At 36.1% G+C, this 17,538-nt stretch overlaps 1 protein-coding gene across 1 annotated transcript; it reads left to right on the top strand.

Moving 5' to 3' along the window:
* Positions 1–1,971: 1,971 nt before the first annotated feature.
* Positions 1,972–13,930, top strand: LOC146163393 (solute carrier family 22 member 21-like). Its single transcript, XM_083380475.1, has 11 exons — positions 1,972–2,199; positions 3,282–3,366; positions 4,070–4,161; positions 5,627–5,730; positions 6,438–6,592; positions 7,815–7,983; positions 8,683–8,922; positions 9,935–10,149; positions 12,196–12,378; positions 13,354–13,492; positions 13,855–13,930. Exons 1-11 carry the CDS (start codon positions 1,972–1,974, stop codon positions 13,928–13,930), a joined length of 1,686 nt encoding a protein of 561 aa, XP_083236601.1.
* The last annotated feature ends 3,608 nt before the right edge of the window (positions 13,931–17,538 follow it).

Genomic DNA, 17,538 nt, shown 5'->3' with positions numbered 1-17,538 from the left:
ACATATTATTTGATAGTGGGATTTTTTACTTTTTATTGCTATGCGCCCACCAGTTTTTCTGATATTTCATTGTTAAATATTTGGCCAAACTTGGTATTAGGCAAAGTAAAGAACAAATATAATAAAAAGGTATAGGCCAATAAGGTGTAGAAAAGACTGTTTCGAGAAAACGGACAAAAATCAACTCAGTTTTCACTTGGATGTGAATTAGTATAGTGAAGGATTGCTTTTTGTACAAAGTGATAAAGTTAGACGTTGTAAAAAAAATACCAAGACAGTTATGGAGCTACTCGTTTAACAAAAAATAAGCCGCCAATAGGCAGTAGCCTATATTCGCTTTATTAGAATATTTTGTTTTATATGCCTATAAACAAATGCCACAACGAAAAAAAACCTTTTGCTGCATACCGATAACAACATGCAGTGTGGCGAAATTGTTTTGATCAGATATGTGTATTCTAGGAACAGCACGAAATATAGGAAATGACTTATTCCGGGGCCATGATGCATTTCTAAAAATCTTCTAGGAAGAGAATATTTTTTTAAATGTGTAAAATTTGACTCGTTTTAAAAGCTGTTTACAGAAATTTGCAGTTTGTAAGCCGGTGCCTGTATGACCATTGTTTGGGGTTATCTTCGAGTTTTTTTAAAGTCGTGTTTTACTTGTTTGAGGTTTGAGTTGAGTTTATTTTCAAGTGTCGAACCTATTTGGGTTTTGTCAAAACGCGAACTATTGCGAAAAATTTAAATATTTTATTTAGTTTAAAATAACCTATGAGGCTGCTTCTGCTCGACGAACTTTTGTATTTCAACAGAAACGTTTGATTTTTCATTATAACAGAAACGTTCTATGTGTTTTATATATAAGCGTTGTTGCGATAACGTTTCGGGCGCGCCAAAAAGCAATGCGTTGTAGCCTACTGCAGATAAGCCAACGCAAATAATTTCATGATAAGGTTTCGGAAAACTGATATTCCCCTGTGGAAAAGTGTCGCCAGTTTCTTACATTCGAATTTCGGCAAAGTACAAAGGAATTTAGCTACCAAAACTTAGAAAGCATTATTAGAAGTTGTGCAATGAGTGTTTTTAAACTTCGCCTGAATTTATGTTGGCTTCATACGTTTGCCACCGTTAAAAAACAATCCTTTATTTTTGTAAAACAGATGTTTTATTTGTGTAATACATACTTTTTTTGCACATTTTGCGCCTCGCGTAAACCTCTATTCATTTTTACTTTGTTATTGTCAGTTTAAGGAAATTATTCGGCCCAACCGTCATAAACTCGACGAAGTGTACTGACTATAAATGCCGTTATTTCTCTTTTTTATGTTCCCAATGTGTCACTGACTCACGCATCCAATTTAATACAAACAAACGCAATTTTTTACGCACCTCGCGGGATTAGCACCTTACTGGTTTTCTACATATTGCTCGCTGGAGAACAATCGGTGGTTTGAAGATAAATTGGTTTATACCGTCACGGTATGACGTAATTTTGTAGAGTCGTGCCTCAAAACCCCTGTCATGCCTCAAAACCCCTACCCAGCCCCCAAACAAAAAATCTGGATCCGTCCCTGTGAAGGCCCGTTTACATTACAGCTAGGCTGAGATGAGCAAAGTGTAATTTACATTTAATTTCTATTGTGGCGGGCATTTCACGATTTGCTAAACTCAAGCCCACTGCAGCAAGCTTACAGTTATGCTTTGGAGCTTTGCTCAACTGCCATCAAAGCGTGCAAGTGATTTTGCTCTGTCTGTTACGCAGCCAAACGCAGTTTCACACCCATCTCAGCTAAGCTGTACGGTAGCTTATTTAAACGCCCAGCTCAGCTCAGCGCAGCTGTACTGTAAACGGGCCTTAATGAAGCAAAATAGGACGGCAACCGACAGAACCGACTCTGCATGTGGCTGGAAATATTATATACTCCTTAATTCTGTTACGTTTAGATCCGAAAAATAATCTAACAAGAAATGGACGAAAAAGAAGAGCGCGATTTCGAGCGTCACAACAGCACACATGATTTCAAGGAGCTAAATGTTTTCGGGCGATATCAGAAGCGCTTGTTCGTTCTACTCCTTCTTTCCAGCATACCGAACGGTTTCAGTACTTACCAGTTTTTTGCAATTCATCACACGCCCGATTTTCGATGCGACGACCCCATTCCAAGACAGATGAGAGCCGCCGCTCTGAACGGACAGGTTCGGCAAATTCGAAGCTGCGTTTTTATAGGATCCCAAAAGTGTTGTAATAACAGTAGATGACTTAAGTCTTTCTTTTCCAATTAAGTATTTTTAGGTAAAACGACTTGACTTCAGCCTTTAAGATGAATGACTTAACTTTGACTTAGGTCATTTATATTAATGACTTGTTGTAAGTTAATGTGCTTTATTTGAATAGTTTTAAGTAAAATTTGGTTAATTTAAACAATTACTAAATTATACAAATGATACCAATGACTTGAGGTATGTTATTAAGGTCCAAATCTTTTCAGTAAAATAGGGCTAATTTAGCCAATTATTAATAACAAATGTTAACTTGATAGTTTTTTAAGATATATTAGTCAGAATGGAACTTTTCACATATTTCGGATGAAAAACAATAGATTTCCGACGTCTAATTGGTTTATAACATCCATTCATGCCGTCGGCTCTAACAAACTGTCAGCCCTGGTCGACGAAAACCAATTGTTTTAGGAGTTTTGGTTAACAAAATATTAAGAACCCATGTCTCAGGCAGACTTTGACAACTAGATAATTCTAGTTTTTAAATTCTTTGAATTAGAGCGAAATGCGGCTAATCTAATTCTAATCTAATTTGTGAATTGTTTGTGTGCTCTAATTCTAGTTCAGTCATTTTTAGTCTCTTGGCCAAAACAAAGAATTTGAATTCAAACACTTTGGTTGGAACGTAATTTCCGCAGTCTAAAAAGCATGTGCTATGCTAAAAGGCGTCAAAGTCACACACATATTTACCGTTCACATTTTGATTATAAAAGGCTACTTCTCGATTTAAAAGAAATTGATTGTGAATATTAAATGTAATTTTAGTTCAAATCCGTTTTTCTAAACTTCGCTTATTGTAATTCTAATCTAATTTAAGAAAACTCAAAATGATCTATTTCTAATTCTAACTAATCTAATTTGGGAAAACTGAAATGCTCTAATTTTTGAAAAGCTAAAATATATCTAGTTGTCCATGTTTGGACTCTCAAGGCGTGTTTGTCCGGCCCCAGCAGCACCAGGTTGACGATGAAAAGTTGCCAACTCTTTATCTTCTACAGATTCACAACGCAACTGGCTCTCAGGACAGCGAGGTCTGCACTTACCTGAGCACAGCGCTGCTTAACTTTGAAAACACTACACAATGTATGTATAACAGATTAAAATATAACACACGTTTAACAGCGGTTAAAATATTTTAAAATATATATATGATATATATTTTGCCAGCAAAGGCAAATTCATTCGAATTAAGATAAACTGACAATGCATTTGATGGCGAAATGCGTTATATACCTATAAAGATCTTTTAATAGTTTCTGGCCTGAGGTTTGCAAGAATATACTGCTGTTACTGATCAGGAATTAAGGTCGAAATTTATCTTGCAAGGGTCAAAGTGATTTGCTATATGTTCAGTGCTACACTTTATGTTTAGGTACACTGTGCACGAATCTGTAATGCAGCTTGAGAATTAACAGCAAAGCCACAAAGGTCGAGTATAGCGTCTCAAAAAAGACGCATCAAAATAGTACTTGCATCAGTTATCAGTTAATGCGTTTTTTAGAGTTAATACATCTGAACTATTCCTGTAAACCTGAAGCAAACTGTGGCTATCTTAATTACAAATGTTTGGTTTAGTTGAAGTTTGTTTCGTTATGACGTAACAGGTATCGAATCAGACAGCAGTAAGTTTCGGCCAAAATATTAATCATCAGATTAGAAAGGAATTGGAAATGTCGGAAATGAAATTAAAGTTTTGCCAGAATTACAAAACGTTACACAGTTAGTACATACAACCCAGCTATAAGCCGTACCATTGCAAAATACCGGGTGTACGATTGTTTTTTAGCGGAAATTCAATCTCAAAACAACGCGAGTGTCCTACAAACCTGCACCAAGTTCGCCTTCGACGATGATGATGACGTCACTGCTGTGACCGAAGTAAGAACGCATGCCGAAAGTCAGCATAGCGTATATTCAAACACATGTAACACTTAGCTAGGTACAATTGAGTTTAATTCGCGAGAAACGTACGTAAACTGAAAAAGACGTAAGCACTTTGGGCAAAAAGTCAATATGGCTGATTTATGGAAATGGTATACTTTATCGCACTGCTTGTCAATCTTTTTCGCAATGGTACACCCTTTTTACGCTTACTCAAAACTTATACACCCCAGTCCACGCAATACATCGAATCTCTGGTAATCTTAATCGGAATAAGAATAAGCACAACTGCAAGTATAGGAAATTCCTAGCATATCTTTATACAAATACGAAATTTCATCGGCCATTTAAGTCGAGCGTTGCTGTTGAATTTCTTCAGTCAGTTGTGCGATGCGAGGCAGTAGCCTTGTTTCGAGTGCTCTTCTCATAAACGTATTAACATCCTTGATAAAATTTCTTTTTTGGTTTTAATTTCACAAGAAAAATATAGAGCAGAAAATCCTTGCTCGCAAAGGTATTTCGTGGGCATGCGAACAAGGATGGAAATCACTTTTTCACTGAGATTTCGGTATTTAGGAATGTTGAGAAGCGATTCCCAACACTATATGTACCGGTATAGTTTTTAAACTGTTTAAGCTCTGCCTTTTGAACCAAATATAATCGTTGTTCAATAAGTTCACTGGTTAAGTAGCCCAAGTTACTCTTCCAATTGAGGACCGCGGAACCAAAATATGGGACCCGCGGTGTACTTTGGTTTCCCGCACCACAAAACATTCAGTTGCAGGCTTTTGAAATTGCTTCGGGGTATCGTTGCAACCATATTTTGCTCTAACTAGTGTGTCACAAACTTTTAATTCAGATATCATTAAGTTACTATTTTTTGCTGGCAAACCTTTAACGTGTACAGCAAAAACTACAGATGCTTGCTTTAGCATCGTTTATGTCGAATAGCCACAAAGTCACTTCAAAACAACAGTTAAATATCACCTCTCCGACCAAAAACTTAATAATCCAAATTTGCAAATTATTTATGCCATGAAGTTTAGATTTAACTTTATGACGTCACAAGTCACGTTTTGATGTCACGTTATGACGTAACTTTATAATTTTTTTATTGATTTCCCTCCCGCCAAACAAAAATCCTGGATCCGCGCCTGATCATGACAATTTAATAATTATTATCACTGGGCTTTGTTGAAAGTCTTCGTCAGAAGTGCAGTGTCGGGTAAAAATGCGATTTACGTTTTTCTGCTAGTCGACGTATTGCTCTTAAAAAACTCACCGAAATTTTGTTTGCAAATTCAGTTTTCTGTTAAAAGTGTGTCGATCTGCAATAAACACACTTGTGGTACGGCTACAATTGCTACGCATGCTTAACTCCTTTTACAACAGGGCAGTAGGCTTACATTGTAGTCAACATTGTCTAATTTCAGAATTGATTAATTTGTTTTCCCTGTTTTAGCTGGGAATGGTTTGCGACGAAGCTTGGAAGAAGCCGATGGCCGTATCTGCCTACATGCTTGGAAAGATGGCGGGGGGAGTTTTAGGGGGCGTTATCTCGGACAGGTAGGCGTTGCACTCAGGGACACCAAAGTAGGGACACCAAAGTACGAACTCGACATAAACATCGAAATGTTTGTCTATTCTAGGACTGTGTTTAATCTTAAAGCGGACGTACAGCAAGGATAGTTTATATTGTAGGGTAGTACATGATCTAAAGCAGCGGTCTCCAACCTTTTTATTACCCGACAATTTAAATAAATTGAGATCGGCGTTTACATGCGACCCCAGTTTGTTTTCAGATAAGTAACGCTTGAACTAAATAACACACTGGATTGATAATATGCTTAAATTATACAAAACTCCAGAGATCTGTGGCTACACCTGTTTACCAAAATGAGAAATTTAAATTGGATTTAAATTCAACAATCAAACACAACACTTTTTGTAATTTGTTTTTAACATACTCGTTTAAATCACGCAATGAATTTACTAAAACTGATAAATTGGTGATCAATGGCGACGCCATAAGTGGTTTAGGCGACCTCACATGGGGTCGCGACCCATAGTTTGGAGACCACTGGTCTAAAGTACTTAATATTTGCTTGAAAATGACTAGGGAGTCGGACTCTGTTTTTAATCAACTCCGCTCCGTTTTCTAAACTCTAAAGTGTACCTGAATTAGTATAAGGATTCATTGGGAAAAACACAGCCACCAACAACACAAGGCCCATAATTATCCCCTCTCGTCATAGTTAGTTTCTGTTTCACAGATTCGGACGCAAGACCACGTTCCTGTTGTTCAGCGTCTGGCAGTACGCTGCAACTTTTGCCCTCAGCTTTACTAACGACTTCACTTGGTATACGGTCGTGATGTTCGCTTGCGGGTGCGGGGGCCTGGTCAACTACATTGCAGGTTTATTGCTGGGTAAGAGTGGACCAGAGTTAAAAGTAGTATGATTTTCTTGCGGGAACGATAAAAAATATCTTACCGGAAAGTATGGGTTTATAAGTGTAATATTTATTACTTATTAAGGTTATGGAATAATTTTGATAAGTTAATAAATTGTGCTGATATATAATCGTATGTACATATTAATATCATACATGTAACCGTAGAATGTTGTGCACAAATATGGTAAATCAAATATTCCACGTCGAGAAACAACAATACGCCTATGCTTGCAATTATCACCAAAGCATTGCCGTAAGATTGTTTCTCACTCCTCTCTGAGCCTACGTAACTCAGTTGGTAGAGCGACGGTAGCAGTATGGCCGAAGATGTTTTGTTCAAACCTCACTGCAGGCTAGTTGCTTTTATAGCCTGTCTTGCACGCATCATTGATCGATAGCGATGGCTTTCGGTGTACATTCAAGAATGATGTTTTAAGTTTTGTTTACTTACAAAAACTTCAATAAATAGAATTGGGTCGCCAAAGCTCGTAACGTTTTGTATCTGGTGTCTGGGTTTTGCTTTCTTTTAGTGGGTAGCTGTGAGACTATTGAAAGGTTCGGAGGGGGCACTCAGAACGTTCTTTACTGCTGAGACAGTTTAAAAAATATCGATTTTTGCTGAATTAAACGGGCACGAAACCGATATGTGTTTTTATGGAATTAATTTGCTCTCCAACTAAAGGCTCACGCGCAACATTTTGAAACAAATATTAAGCAGTTATACACACTTATAGCAGAAAACTCAAAGCTAGTAATTTAGTCAGGCACTTTTTATAGATGTGAAAGGTATATATATATATATATATAAATATACTTCGCCAGTAAAGGCATCGCCAGTACATCTGAATAACAAACGCGACAGTATAGGTATTAGTCAAAAACATTAAAAGATAAATAAAACAAAGTAAAGTAAAATTAATTAACCATAAAAACTTATAAAATTGGGGTAACATCAAACGTGTAGAACTCCTGTCCGAAGACAACAAGCACAAACTGATCAGGAATTGAGGTCGATGATTATTGTGCAATGGCCAAGGTGATTTCCACTATCAAACCTTTCAGTGCTACCACACTTAATTAACAAAATCATTGAGCACGCTGCGATGACAGTTGGAGCCACAACTGAAAAGTTTAACAAATATGTCCAGTCCAAAAAGACAACGTATCGCCCTAAACTCTTCGTGCTTTGTTCCTAGGAAGCGAGACGTTCCCATCGACAAAAAGATGCTTGATGGTTGTGGGCCAAGGATTCTTCTACGGGGTTGGGTGTGCGTCAGTTGCTGTTTTTGCCTTCTTCCTTCATGACTGGAGGTGGTACTTGAGGGTTACAAGCCTTGTCGGGGTGCTCTACGTTCCTTATTTTTGGTTGGTAAAATCTTTTTCTTATTGACTGTTGTTGTTGAGTTATTTACTCCATCGTTGATCTTTAAAAATGTTGTCTTTGTTCGAGTTGGCGGAATGCTGTAGAGTTAGCCTACTGGTTCGTTTCAGAACAATATTGGCTAAAGCCAGTCGTTTTTAAACCTTTTTTCTCGCGACGCTCTGAAAAAGTTTTTTTACTTATTGTTTTTGCTCATTTATATTTATTTGATTGTCGGTTTGTAACAGAAAATAGGAAAGATCGCTGTACTCTTTTTCGATACAAAGATTTCAAGACATATGTAAGGGGCAAAATTGAAACGTTTCGAAGCATTTTATTACCACAATTGAATTTAGATACGAAACAAAATCATTGTGCGATGCCCTTGAACATTTAAAACGACGCACAGTTCGAGAACCTCTTGCTCTATATCTATATCTATAGTTTCCATTTCTGTCAATTCGAGATAATAGGGTCATTTATGTATAATATATTTTTCTTGTCAATGTACTACACAATTGTCAGGCGTTTTTCAATTAAAGATGATTTTTGAACGTTTTTCAATATATTAATCTGACTACATTCCGTGAGCTGAAAATAGTCGTCGCATTTTCAAAAATTTGTTGTTAGTTTATGAAAATCGGCAAAACCAACTAAAAAATAACAATTAGAATCGTTTTAAAGCTGCTTTAACTCTATCGAAGGATGCTGGACGAATCGCCTCGATGGCTTATGGCAACCGGAAAAACCGAACCAGCCAAAAAACTCCTAAAAAAAATCGCGAAAATCAACGGCCAGGAGGTGCTTGAAGATATTGAAACAGAGAAATGTGCGCTTACCACATCAAATGCACCCAGTGAGACGATTTCGATGTGGAAAACACTGGTTTTAATCGTATCCAGCCGGCGTCTGTCACTTCGATTAGTATTGGTCGGTCTTTCGTGGTAAGCATAACACGTTCTACTTTAGTTTGAAGTTCGAGTTGATAATATCTTGTTAATATGTGGAAATGAGTTGGAAAAGGCAAAAATTTGAAATCTCACATTCGTCACTGTAGGATTTTCGCCCGGTATACTAAAGCTCACGCCATCTTTGGAAAATAACAGTGTTGAAATTAAGTTAATGACGCACTTAAGTCACTCTTTTTAAATGACTTGACCTTATTTGAACTATTTGTTTCACCAAAATGACTTGGCTTAACTCAAGTATTTTGGAGAAATGACTTGACTTGGACTTTAGTCATTGTGTCAACTTGGGCGAGGGTCCGAAAAAGGCTGTCAAAACATACCAACTAAATATGGTTCCATATTTCATGAAATAGACATATAGTAGCGGTCCATTAAAATTTCTTAGCGTTTACCAAAGACAGAAAATAAATATGACTTGCTTATTGCCAAGTATTTAAAAAAATTGAAGTTGGTACATAATTTATGCAAAGCAATAAGGTTCAACAAGAGCCTCGCAGTTTTTTATCAAAAAAAATATCAGTTGGCATAACCCGGCGCATCGTGGAATATAGGCCTCCGCGAAAGAGCTTAATGGTTATTCGAAATAAACAGACATTAATGTTATTTGACTCCTTTCCTCAATTAGAAATTGTTAGAAACACATACAAATTTATAAGGCGTAGTAGTTAGTATGTTGCTACAAAAATTAATAGGAAAATGTACGTTTAAACAAGATATTGTTTAAGAACAAAAAAGCAATCCAAGTTAAGTAAACTAATGTATTTATTCAAGTCATTGACTAACTGATTTTAAAATGAAGCATGACAAGTCAAATTACGTCAACTCAACTCAATGTTTAGGTTGTCGAAAACAAACTGTAATGTCAAATAATTGTTATGAGTCTTAATTACCAAGGCAAAAACTCGTCTTTGGAGCTTGCGACTCAATTTTGAGCAGGCTTATTTCTGTAACAAAAAACACACTTCATCTCCAATTTGTTTGCTTGCAGGTTTACAATCGGTCTCATATATTACGTGGTTTCTCTCGACGCGGCCAGTTGGCCCGGCAACCGTTACGTGAACATCGCCCTGCAAGGAATAGCTGAGATTGCCAGCGCCGTGTTCTTTTACTTTGTATCGCAAAAGACGGGAAGACGCAATATCTTCGTCGCTTTCGTCGGCTTAACTGCTCTCTGTGTTGCCGCCTTGCCCTTCATAAAGACGTGTGAGTTATAGCTTCTGAGCTGGTCAAATAGTTCTAAGATGGATGGATAAATTGAACTGCAACTTTAAACGCAAAATTAAAAAAAAAACAAAAAAAAAACACTCTCACGAAAATCATGGTTCTGAGTTTCATCTAGCAATACCATCTAATTAGGCGTATATTCGAACTGTTAGCATCTGGTTGTCCACACGAAGTAACTGTTCTTAGTTTAACAACTTCATAAAGACGTGTGAGTTATAGCTTCTGAGATGATAATATAGACCAGCGGTTCTCAACCAGTGGGCCATGGCTGACTGGTGGGCCATAAGAACATTTTAGGTGGGCCACAGACCGGGGGTGGGCTTGGGGAGTAATTCTTTCATAAAAAATTCTATTGGGCCACAGAAATGTTTTGCAGCGTAAATGGGCCACGAAAGAAAAAAGGTTGAGAACCACTGATATAGATGTTTAGAGATATAGTAATAAATTGAAACATCGATGGCAAAATAAGAAACAAAAAAACAAACAAAATGCTATGAAAAGCATGGTTCTGAGTTTCCAGGATGCAGCGAAAGACCGTTAGGTACATCATGCCATCTGGCCCCTTGTTGTGTTTCTATTAATATTAAAATATTATAACGAATGGATCTAATTTAAACGACATAAACAACATGACGTATACACATAATACCAAGTAGCAAACATGAAAACAAGAAAAGATACATGTTACATACTAGCAGCAAAAAATAATAATAACTGTTGTAGACACAGTTTAGGTTTTTTTGCAATGATTTAAGGCTGGGGTCACCAAATCATTGCCCGTGGGCTTAAATTTTCCAAACTGCGAATTATTTTATGGTAAAGCTAAAATAAAGTTATTATTATTTGATTGACGGAAATGCTTGTCGGGTCTTATAAGTTTAAAATTAAAATTCTAAGTATTTTTTTAATTCAAACGTCAAATAAATAAAGCGTATTATATATGTTGTTTATTCTTAATTTTGGTTTCCTTCGCCTAATAATAATCAAGTCAATAAGTTTAGAAACCAAATCTTATATCCGGCTCGCGACAAATACCGCTATAATTTTTTTTTGATTTTTATTTCATTTTCTTGCCAGTTGTTACTTTGAAGTTAAATTTGCAACAAAAATAGGTTTAGTCAAGATTTTAAACAAAAATTCTGATGCGGGACGTTCTTTGCATAATTACTGCGTCAAGGTCCTTGAAAACTTACAAGCACGTTTTTAAGGTTTAGGCCCTAAAGTTTATTGTCTCCTAATTTCGTTGCAATATATAAGGTTTGAGTTTACTTTAAGCTCAACCAATTCGTGGTTGATTAGGAAATACTACTAACAAATCTATGTAGACCTGATAAAGCACGGTTGTGCGAATGCCTTTCAAGATTTTGGTTCAATTTGTCGTTAAGAGTGCTATTTGGAAATAGACAAATGCGACTACCAACAGAGGTTGATATAGTTTTTTAAGAGTTTATAACAGTGGTTCTCAAACTTTTTTAAGCGCGACCCAAATCGGAGTTTTATGAACATCTCACGAACAAGCCTCAAACATCGAAAAATGTACTTTTTCTGATATACATGAATTAAAAAAAGACACGACAACCAGATATATTAGCCTACACAGTTCTATGAAACAATGATTGATTACAAACAAATGATTGATATATTTTAGTGTGATTGGTGAAACTGATTTTTTTTTCTTTATAATATCATCGTGGCTTGTTGTGGTGACTAAAAGCTTACACCAGTCTTAGCAGCTACTGTAGTTGGCTATACTGACTATACTGTAGCTGGCTGCCATCACAACGTTCATAAAACCAATTATGATGCAATGATCCAGGTTACAGATTTGAAGCCACGTGAAAAGTTTATCATGCAATAATTCAGTTATGATTGAATTGAAAATACTTGAAAAATGAAATGAAAAAAGTTAGTTTGCGCAGGATTGAATCACTATAGAGCGACCTATTTTTTGACCCTGCGCGACCTATACTTTGAGAACAACTGGTTTAAAATGAACCCTCTTTACGCTGTTCTTCTTATTTGCAGGGAGTCACGTTTTGGTAACAGTTGTTGTGACTAGCGGTCGGCTTTTTGCCGCAATTGCCTTCTTGGACGTTTACCTTCATTCATCGGAGCTCTTTCCCACCAGCGTGCGGAATGTCGTGATGGGATTTGCGTCCGCTAGTGCTCGGGTCGGAAGCATTCTTGCTCCCTTTATCATCTACTTAAGTAAGAAAAATATCACAAAATGTTCGTTTACGTTTTGTTTTGTATTTTCAATATTACTTTCTTTACTTTCTTTAAGTAAGAAAGATTTTAATCGTAATATATACTTTTGTTGAGTTCTGTTATACATCCGAATAGTTTTCAACACTGACATTATAGCTTCCGTGAAATGTTACTGATTATATGTGCCGAATCTATTTTGCAAGGTTGATAATAAGACATGTTGTTTTTTTAACAAAAGTTAAATTCTTGGCAATAATTTGGATCGAGAAATATATATGTTAAACCAGTGTTTCTCAACCTGTTTCCGCGACCACCCAAATATAAAGGGTTAGAAACAACAGCGAAGCTTTGGCAATTAACCCAGTACTCTTTATTAGACTGTTTGTTAGAAATAAACATAAGATATTAGCATTAATGGGTTCGAATATAGTTGATGTTATAGCCAGGTCTTTCAATTGCTTCTTCAATTGTCTCCTATTTTGAGGAAATCTTCCTTAAAACCTATTTTAATTAATCAAAGCAGAGTATTAGAAACAGTGACCAAACTTTTATAGTTGTCAATGAATGTCGATAACCTCCCAGTATTGTTTTATTTCGAAAGTGTTTCAAGTTGAATTTTTAAACTGGTATACCCACATCTTTGTGGCGTTTAATATGGTTTCAAACAATTCACAGTAAACTATAGCCTACTTGTATGCAATTAGGCTGTACCTTATTTTTGGTATCTTACAACTATAAGTATGTAGGTTATATATTTACCTGATAGTGTTTCTTGCAAATGAATTGGCTGGGACTTAAGTCATTTCAAAAGATAAAACTCGAGAAACCACCCTTAAACAAGTTTGTTTTTCGAGAGGATTGCCGGAGTCTCAAGCTAGAAATGTTTTCATTTATGTTTAGCACATTTCTTAGCTACCCACGTCAATCCCTATCACTTTGAAACATTAAAAATGATTGACATCTACATTGATTTAGGTCACCAAAACGAAAGTCCGGCAACTCGCGTCATCTTGGCAGTATTTGTCCTGCTGTGTGCAGCCACCTACCTGGTCCTGCCCGAGACGAAAGATTGCCAGCTACCGCAGACTATTGGAGACGCAAAGAAAATGAGAAGGTAAATATGTTTAAGTTAAAAACAGTTAATTGTTACTAAACAGTAAGAGGTCAGGTTTAGCTTTGCATAAATGGCCAATATTTCATTAAATATTTTGAATGAAAAAAAAATTGAACTGAAAATTTTCAAGTGAAAAATAGAAAAAAACGCCTATTTATAAAAAAATATCAAAGTTCGAGTTAAAAACAATACTTACCCGTTATACACAAAGTTGTGCTATATATTTATTTATTTATCTTATTTTTTATGACCAACCCTTGTCTTTTTTGTTTCCGTTGCCATAACATGTTTATTTTTACATTCCAATCTAGTTTCATAGGCATGTTTGCTGAAATCCTATTTCATTTTTCTGTGTCTTTTAGCGATATCAAGATCTTCAGTCGATGTGGTGGAAATGCAAAAATTGAAACGCTGAAAGGTTGCAAAACGAACGTGTAGTCTTGTGTATCTTACGGAGAAAGGCATTTGTGATGTGTAATCGTAGTTAACGAATAGATCAATACTTCGTAATTTTCCAAGTGCACAAAATGGACGTGTTGTTTTCGATATAATTATGCACGCTTAATTTTATAGCAGCGGTTCCCAAACTGGGGTCCGTACAGCAGTTTCAGAGGGTCCGCAAGGAGAGTTAGTCACATTAGAATTAGGCTTTGTTAAAACATTTTTAGTCTTTAGTTATGCTTTATTATTCGATAATATAGCTTGTTTGTTGATGTTCTTATATGACATCATAAAGCATCTATTAGGCTGAACCAACTGATATTAGCAAAATTAGTTAGAAAGAATCGTGACTCCACTAGTGTACCACAAGAAACATGGGTCAAATGACCCTTGAATTTTTATAGGGCCGCGAAATATCAAAATAATTGCAAAGGGTCCGCCAGGCAAAATTTTAAAAAAAGTTTGGGAACCGCTGTTTTATAGTGTCATATTACTGTATGGAAGAACGCCTTTTTTCCGAGTGTCACACTTTTCTCTGTTCCTCAACATTTTTCTCGGCGATTCAAATTTTAAGCATAATTATAACAGCGAAGTACCACCCAATTACCATTTATTTTAAGGCATAAACGTCTAAGTCTAGTTAAGATATTTTAGTCAAAACACTTAAAGTGTCCAGTCATTTGAAAACAGGGACTTAATTGCACTTAAGTCAATTCAGGTCATTTGAAAACAGGGACTTAAGTCAATCCATTAAATAACAAGAACTTAGCTGTACTTCAGTCAAGTAAAGTCATTGAAAATAGGGACTTGAGTGCACTTAAGTAAAGTCAAGTTTCTTTGTGTAATTTACCTTACTTGATTTAAGTTATAGGGATGGAGTGCACTTAAGTCAAGTCAATACCAATTAGATTGTTTTACAATTATTTTATAGTTCGTGATAACCGAATTCGAGCCGGTAGGCATGCGGAGAAGCACTGCTGCCAAAGCCATCAAATGCACTTATGCATTCGAACAAAAACAGAAACATTTTTTAGCTGATCATTTGGGTAAGAAAAACTGTCCAAACCTTTATCAGCCGGTTTCTACTTCGATCACTGTTCCGCTGACACGTTTATAAACAAAAAACTTAAAAGTTTAAAAAACAGAGTTAAGCCCAGGATCAGACATCTTCTTACAGTGAGGTCTGAACACACAAGACTATATGCAATTTGTTAAATTAGTTTTATTTTGAAGAAAGCGACATACCCGTTTGCGGTTAAAAGTTAGGTAGAAGAGAAATACTAAAGCGAAGTGTTTTCAATGCGATTTGGCCAATTCGAATCCCTAAAGTTGCTACATTTTTAATCCTTTAGTGTTTCACGCTTTAAGTAAAGAAGTCTTAAGTTTTCGAAAAGGCTGGCAAATAGTGGCGTCACGATAGGGCGGCGCAATGTGACGTCACAGTTGAAAGAAAAACAAAAAAGGCAAAAACAACTGGACGGCGAATCGGATCAGTGGACGCGTAGTCGGTGGCGTGTAAATCGATGCAGGGCTGGGTTGGATAATCTTACAATACTTTACAATAGGGGTCCACAAACTTCATAAAGGGCTGGATAATGGCGGCAGCGTGGCGGATAATTTTTTATAAATTTTTGATTCAGTCTATTCGACTTGATTATTATAAAACGAGGTAAAGATAAGAAATATTATTTAAATTTTGTACTGAGCTTTAGATTTAGAAGGTTGTTATTTACTGCAGTTCTGGCCCGGGGGCCTTAGTTTTGTGATACCTGCATTACAAGGAAGAACGGGCGAGTAAAGGGATGCCCCAAAATCACCAGCGTGTAGCGCCCTATGCGGTAAAACAAACGACGTTCGACGACAACATACACGACAATGGTGGCGAAAGCGCTTGCACGACAAGAACACCGCTTTCTTTCTATCCAGCATATAGTACATGCAATTTCATTTACTGGCCGAAAAGTATAAAATGCACGCAACTGTTACTTTGAACGTTCTACTGCACTGCAAACTAAAATAACTTGTGCGTTGCCGCCAGCCTAAATTAAGGATGCCCAATACTAGGTATTTTATCCCCGATATTTTGGGCAAAACAACGCCGAACCGATACAAAATGACGTCATTACTATGGTGAACTAAGCAAGATAATTTGAATTTAAACGTGCCAATGTGATGTTTTTCAGGTTGCAGACAAAAAAGCATTAGAGCTGGAAAAGTTATGTACTTTGATTGTTTATAGGGTATTTAAAAAAATACCATTTTGAAGTGGAAATTGGCCAGTTATATCGTGAATTATGGCTGAAATACGTATATTAATTTGCTATCGAATCGGAACCAATACCAACCTATAAAGTATCGGACGAGTTACGTCACTTGACCTTAGATCCGATATTATCGGACATCGCTAGCCTAATTGCGGTAATTTCGACATTCGTTCAGTTTGAATCAAGTGTATGTTTTCTTAAGGTAATACATCAAACGTAATTGATTTTCTTACATATTACGTCCCAAATTGCTGCAACCAATCAGAACCGGTGCTCCTTAAGGGGATTGGATCTATGATCTAGGACAGTGGTTCTCAACCTTTTTTCTTTCGTGGCCCATTTTCGTTGAACAAAAATTCTGTGGCCCAATAAATTTTTATGAAAGAACAAACTATAAAAAAGGTTTCGAACAAAAAATGCGGAGCATATATCAAAACAGATTATTTATTTAACCGTGCATTAGTAAGGTACTTGCTTTTGAACAATCGATATACATTCATTTACATTCCTTCTCAATTTCTTTAAAATTATTAAAACATTCTCCTAAAATTAGGTACAGTGACACAAATGAAACTAAATTCTTCAATAAATTTAGCTTTTTGAATTGGTCTGTGGCCCACCTAAAAGGTTTCTATGGCCCACCAGTAAGCCATGGCCCACTGGCTGAGAACAGCTGATCTAGGATAAATGCAACTGTTTAACATTTAAAATGCTTGGGTTAAAATTTTAATTAGGATAAATGTTTAAACAATTTGATTCTAGTGGTGCACTGCATTTGGTCACTTACTAATAAGGGTTTTTGTTTATATGTAAGAGAAAAAAGTTAGGGGATTTTTACCAACAAATTGGTAAGTGAGTGAACACAGTGGACAGGCCACAGAAAAAAAAAATTGTGAAACGGCCCTGAACAATTGTAAATCCCACAATCGGCGTATGCCACTTTCGCAATTGCATGTAATTAAAAATATTGATATAAGTATATTTCTGTTTTTTCCTACTGCGAATATAACATAAAAAGAAAAGTCACCCGGTGACCATATCATAGGAACAATTCTGGCGGTGCAAATCAAAGGTAGGTTTCGAGGGTTTTTAATAAGTCAGAAATGCTGGCTGAAATTTGCAGGCCCCCCAAAATTGACTGATTTCCTTAAATAAAAGTTTTTCAAAACTTTTGGTTTTGTAGATTTTGTAGATTGATTTTGGAACACAATACACGTTTTTTTTTAGTAATTTCAAATAAAATATGAAAGCCATAATATATTTTTGTAAATTAATGTTACCCTAAAAAACGGCGTAATTTAATTATAAAAATTCAGAAAAGTGAGAAATTTGTTTTGCCTT

This window comes from Ascidiella aspersa, chromosome 2 (assembly GCF_963924565.1).
Source record: "Ascidiella aspersa chromosome 2, kaAscAspe10.2, whole genome shotgun sequence".
Taxonomy (NCBI): Eukaryota; Metazoa; Chordata; class Ascidiacea; order Phlebobranchia; family Ascidiidae; genus Ascidiella; species Ascidiella aspersa.
Note: the sequence above shows the minus strand (reverse complement) of the source record. Positions and strands in the feature narration are given on the sequence as shown.

Bases quoted from the DNA above. Each gene is read 5' to 3' on its own strand.
- LOC146163393 (XM_083380475.1), top strand. From the start codon at position 1,972: ATGGACGAAAAAGAAGAGCGCGATTTCGAGCGTCACAACAGCACACAT. The intron at 12,379-13,353 runs GTAAGAAAAATA...ACATTGATTTAG, and splicing joins TCCCTTTATCATCTACTTAA to GTCACCAAAACGAAAGTCCG. The intron at 13,493-13,854 runs GTAAATATGTTT...TGTGTCTTTTAG, and splicing joins GACGCAAAGAAAATGAGAAG to CGATATCAAGATCTTCAGTC.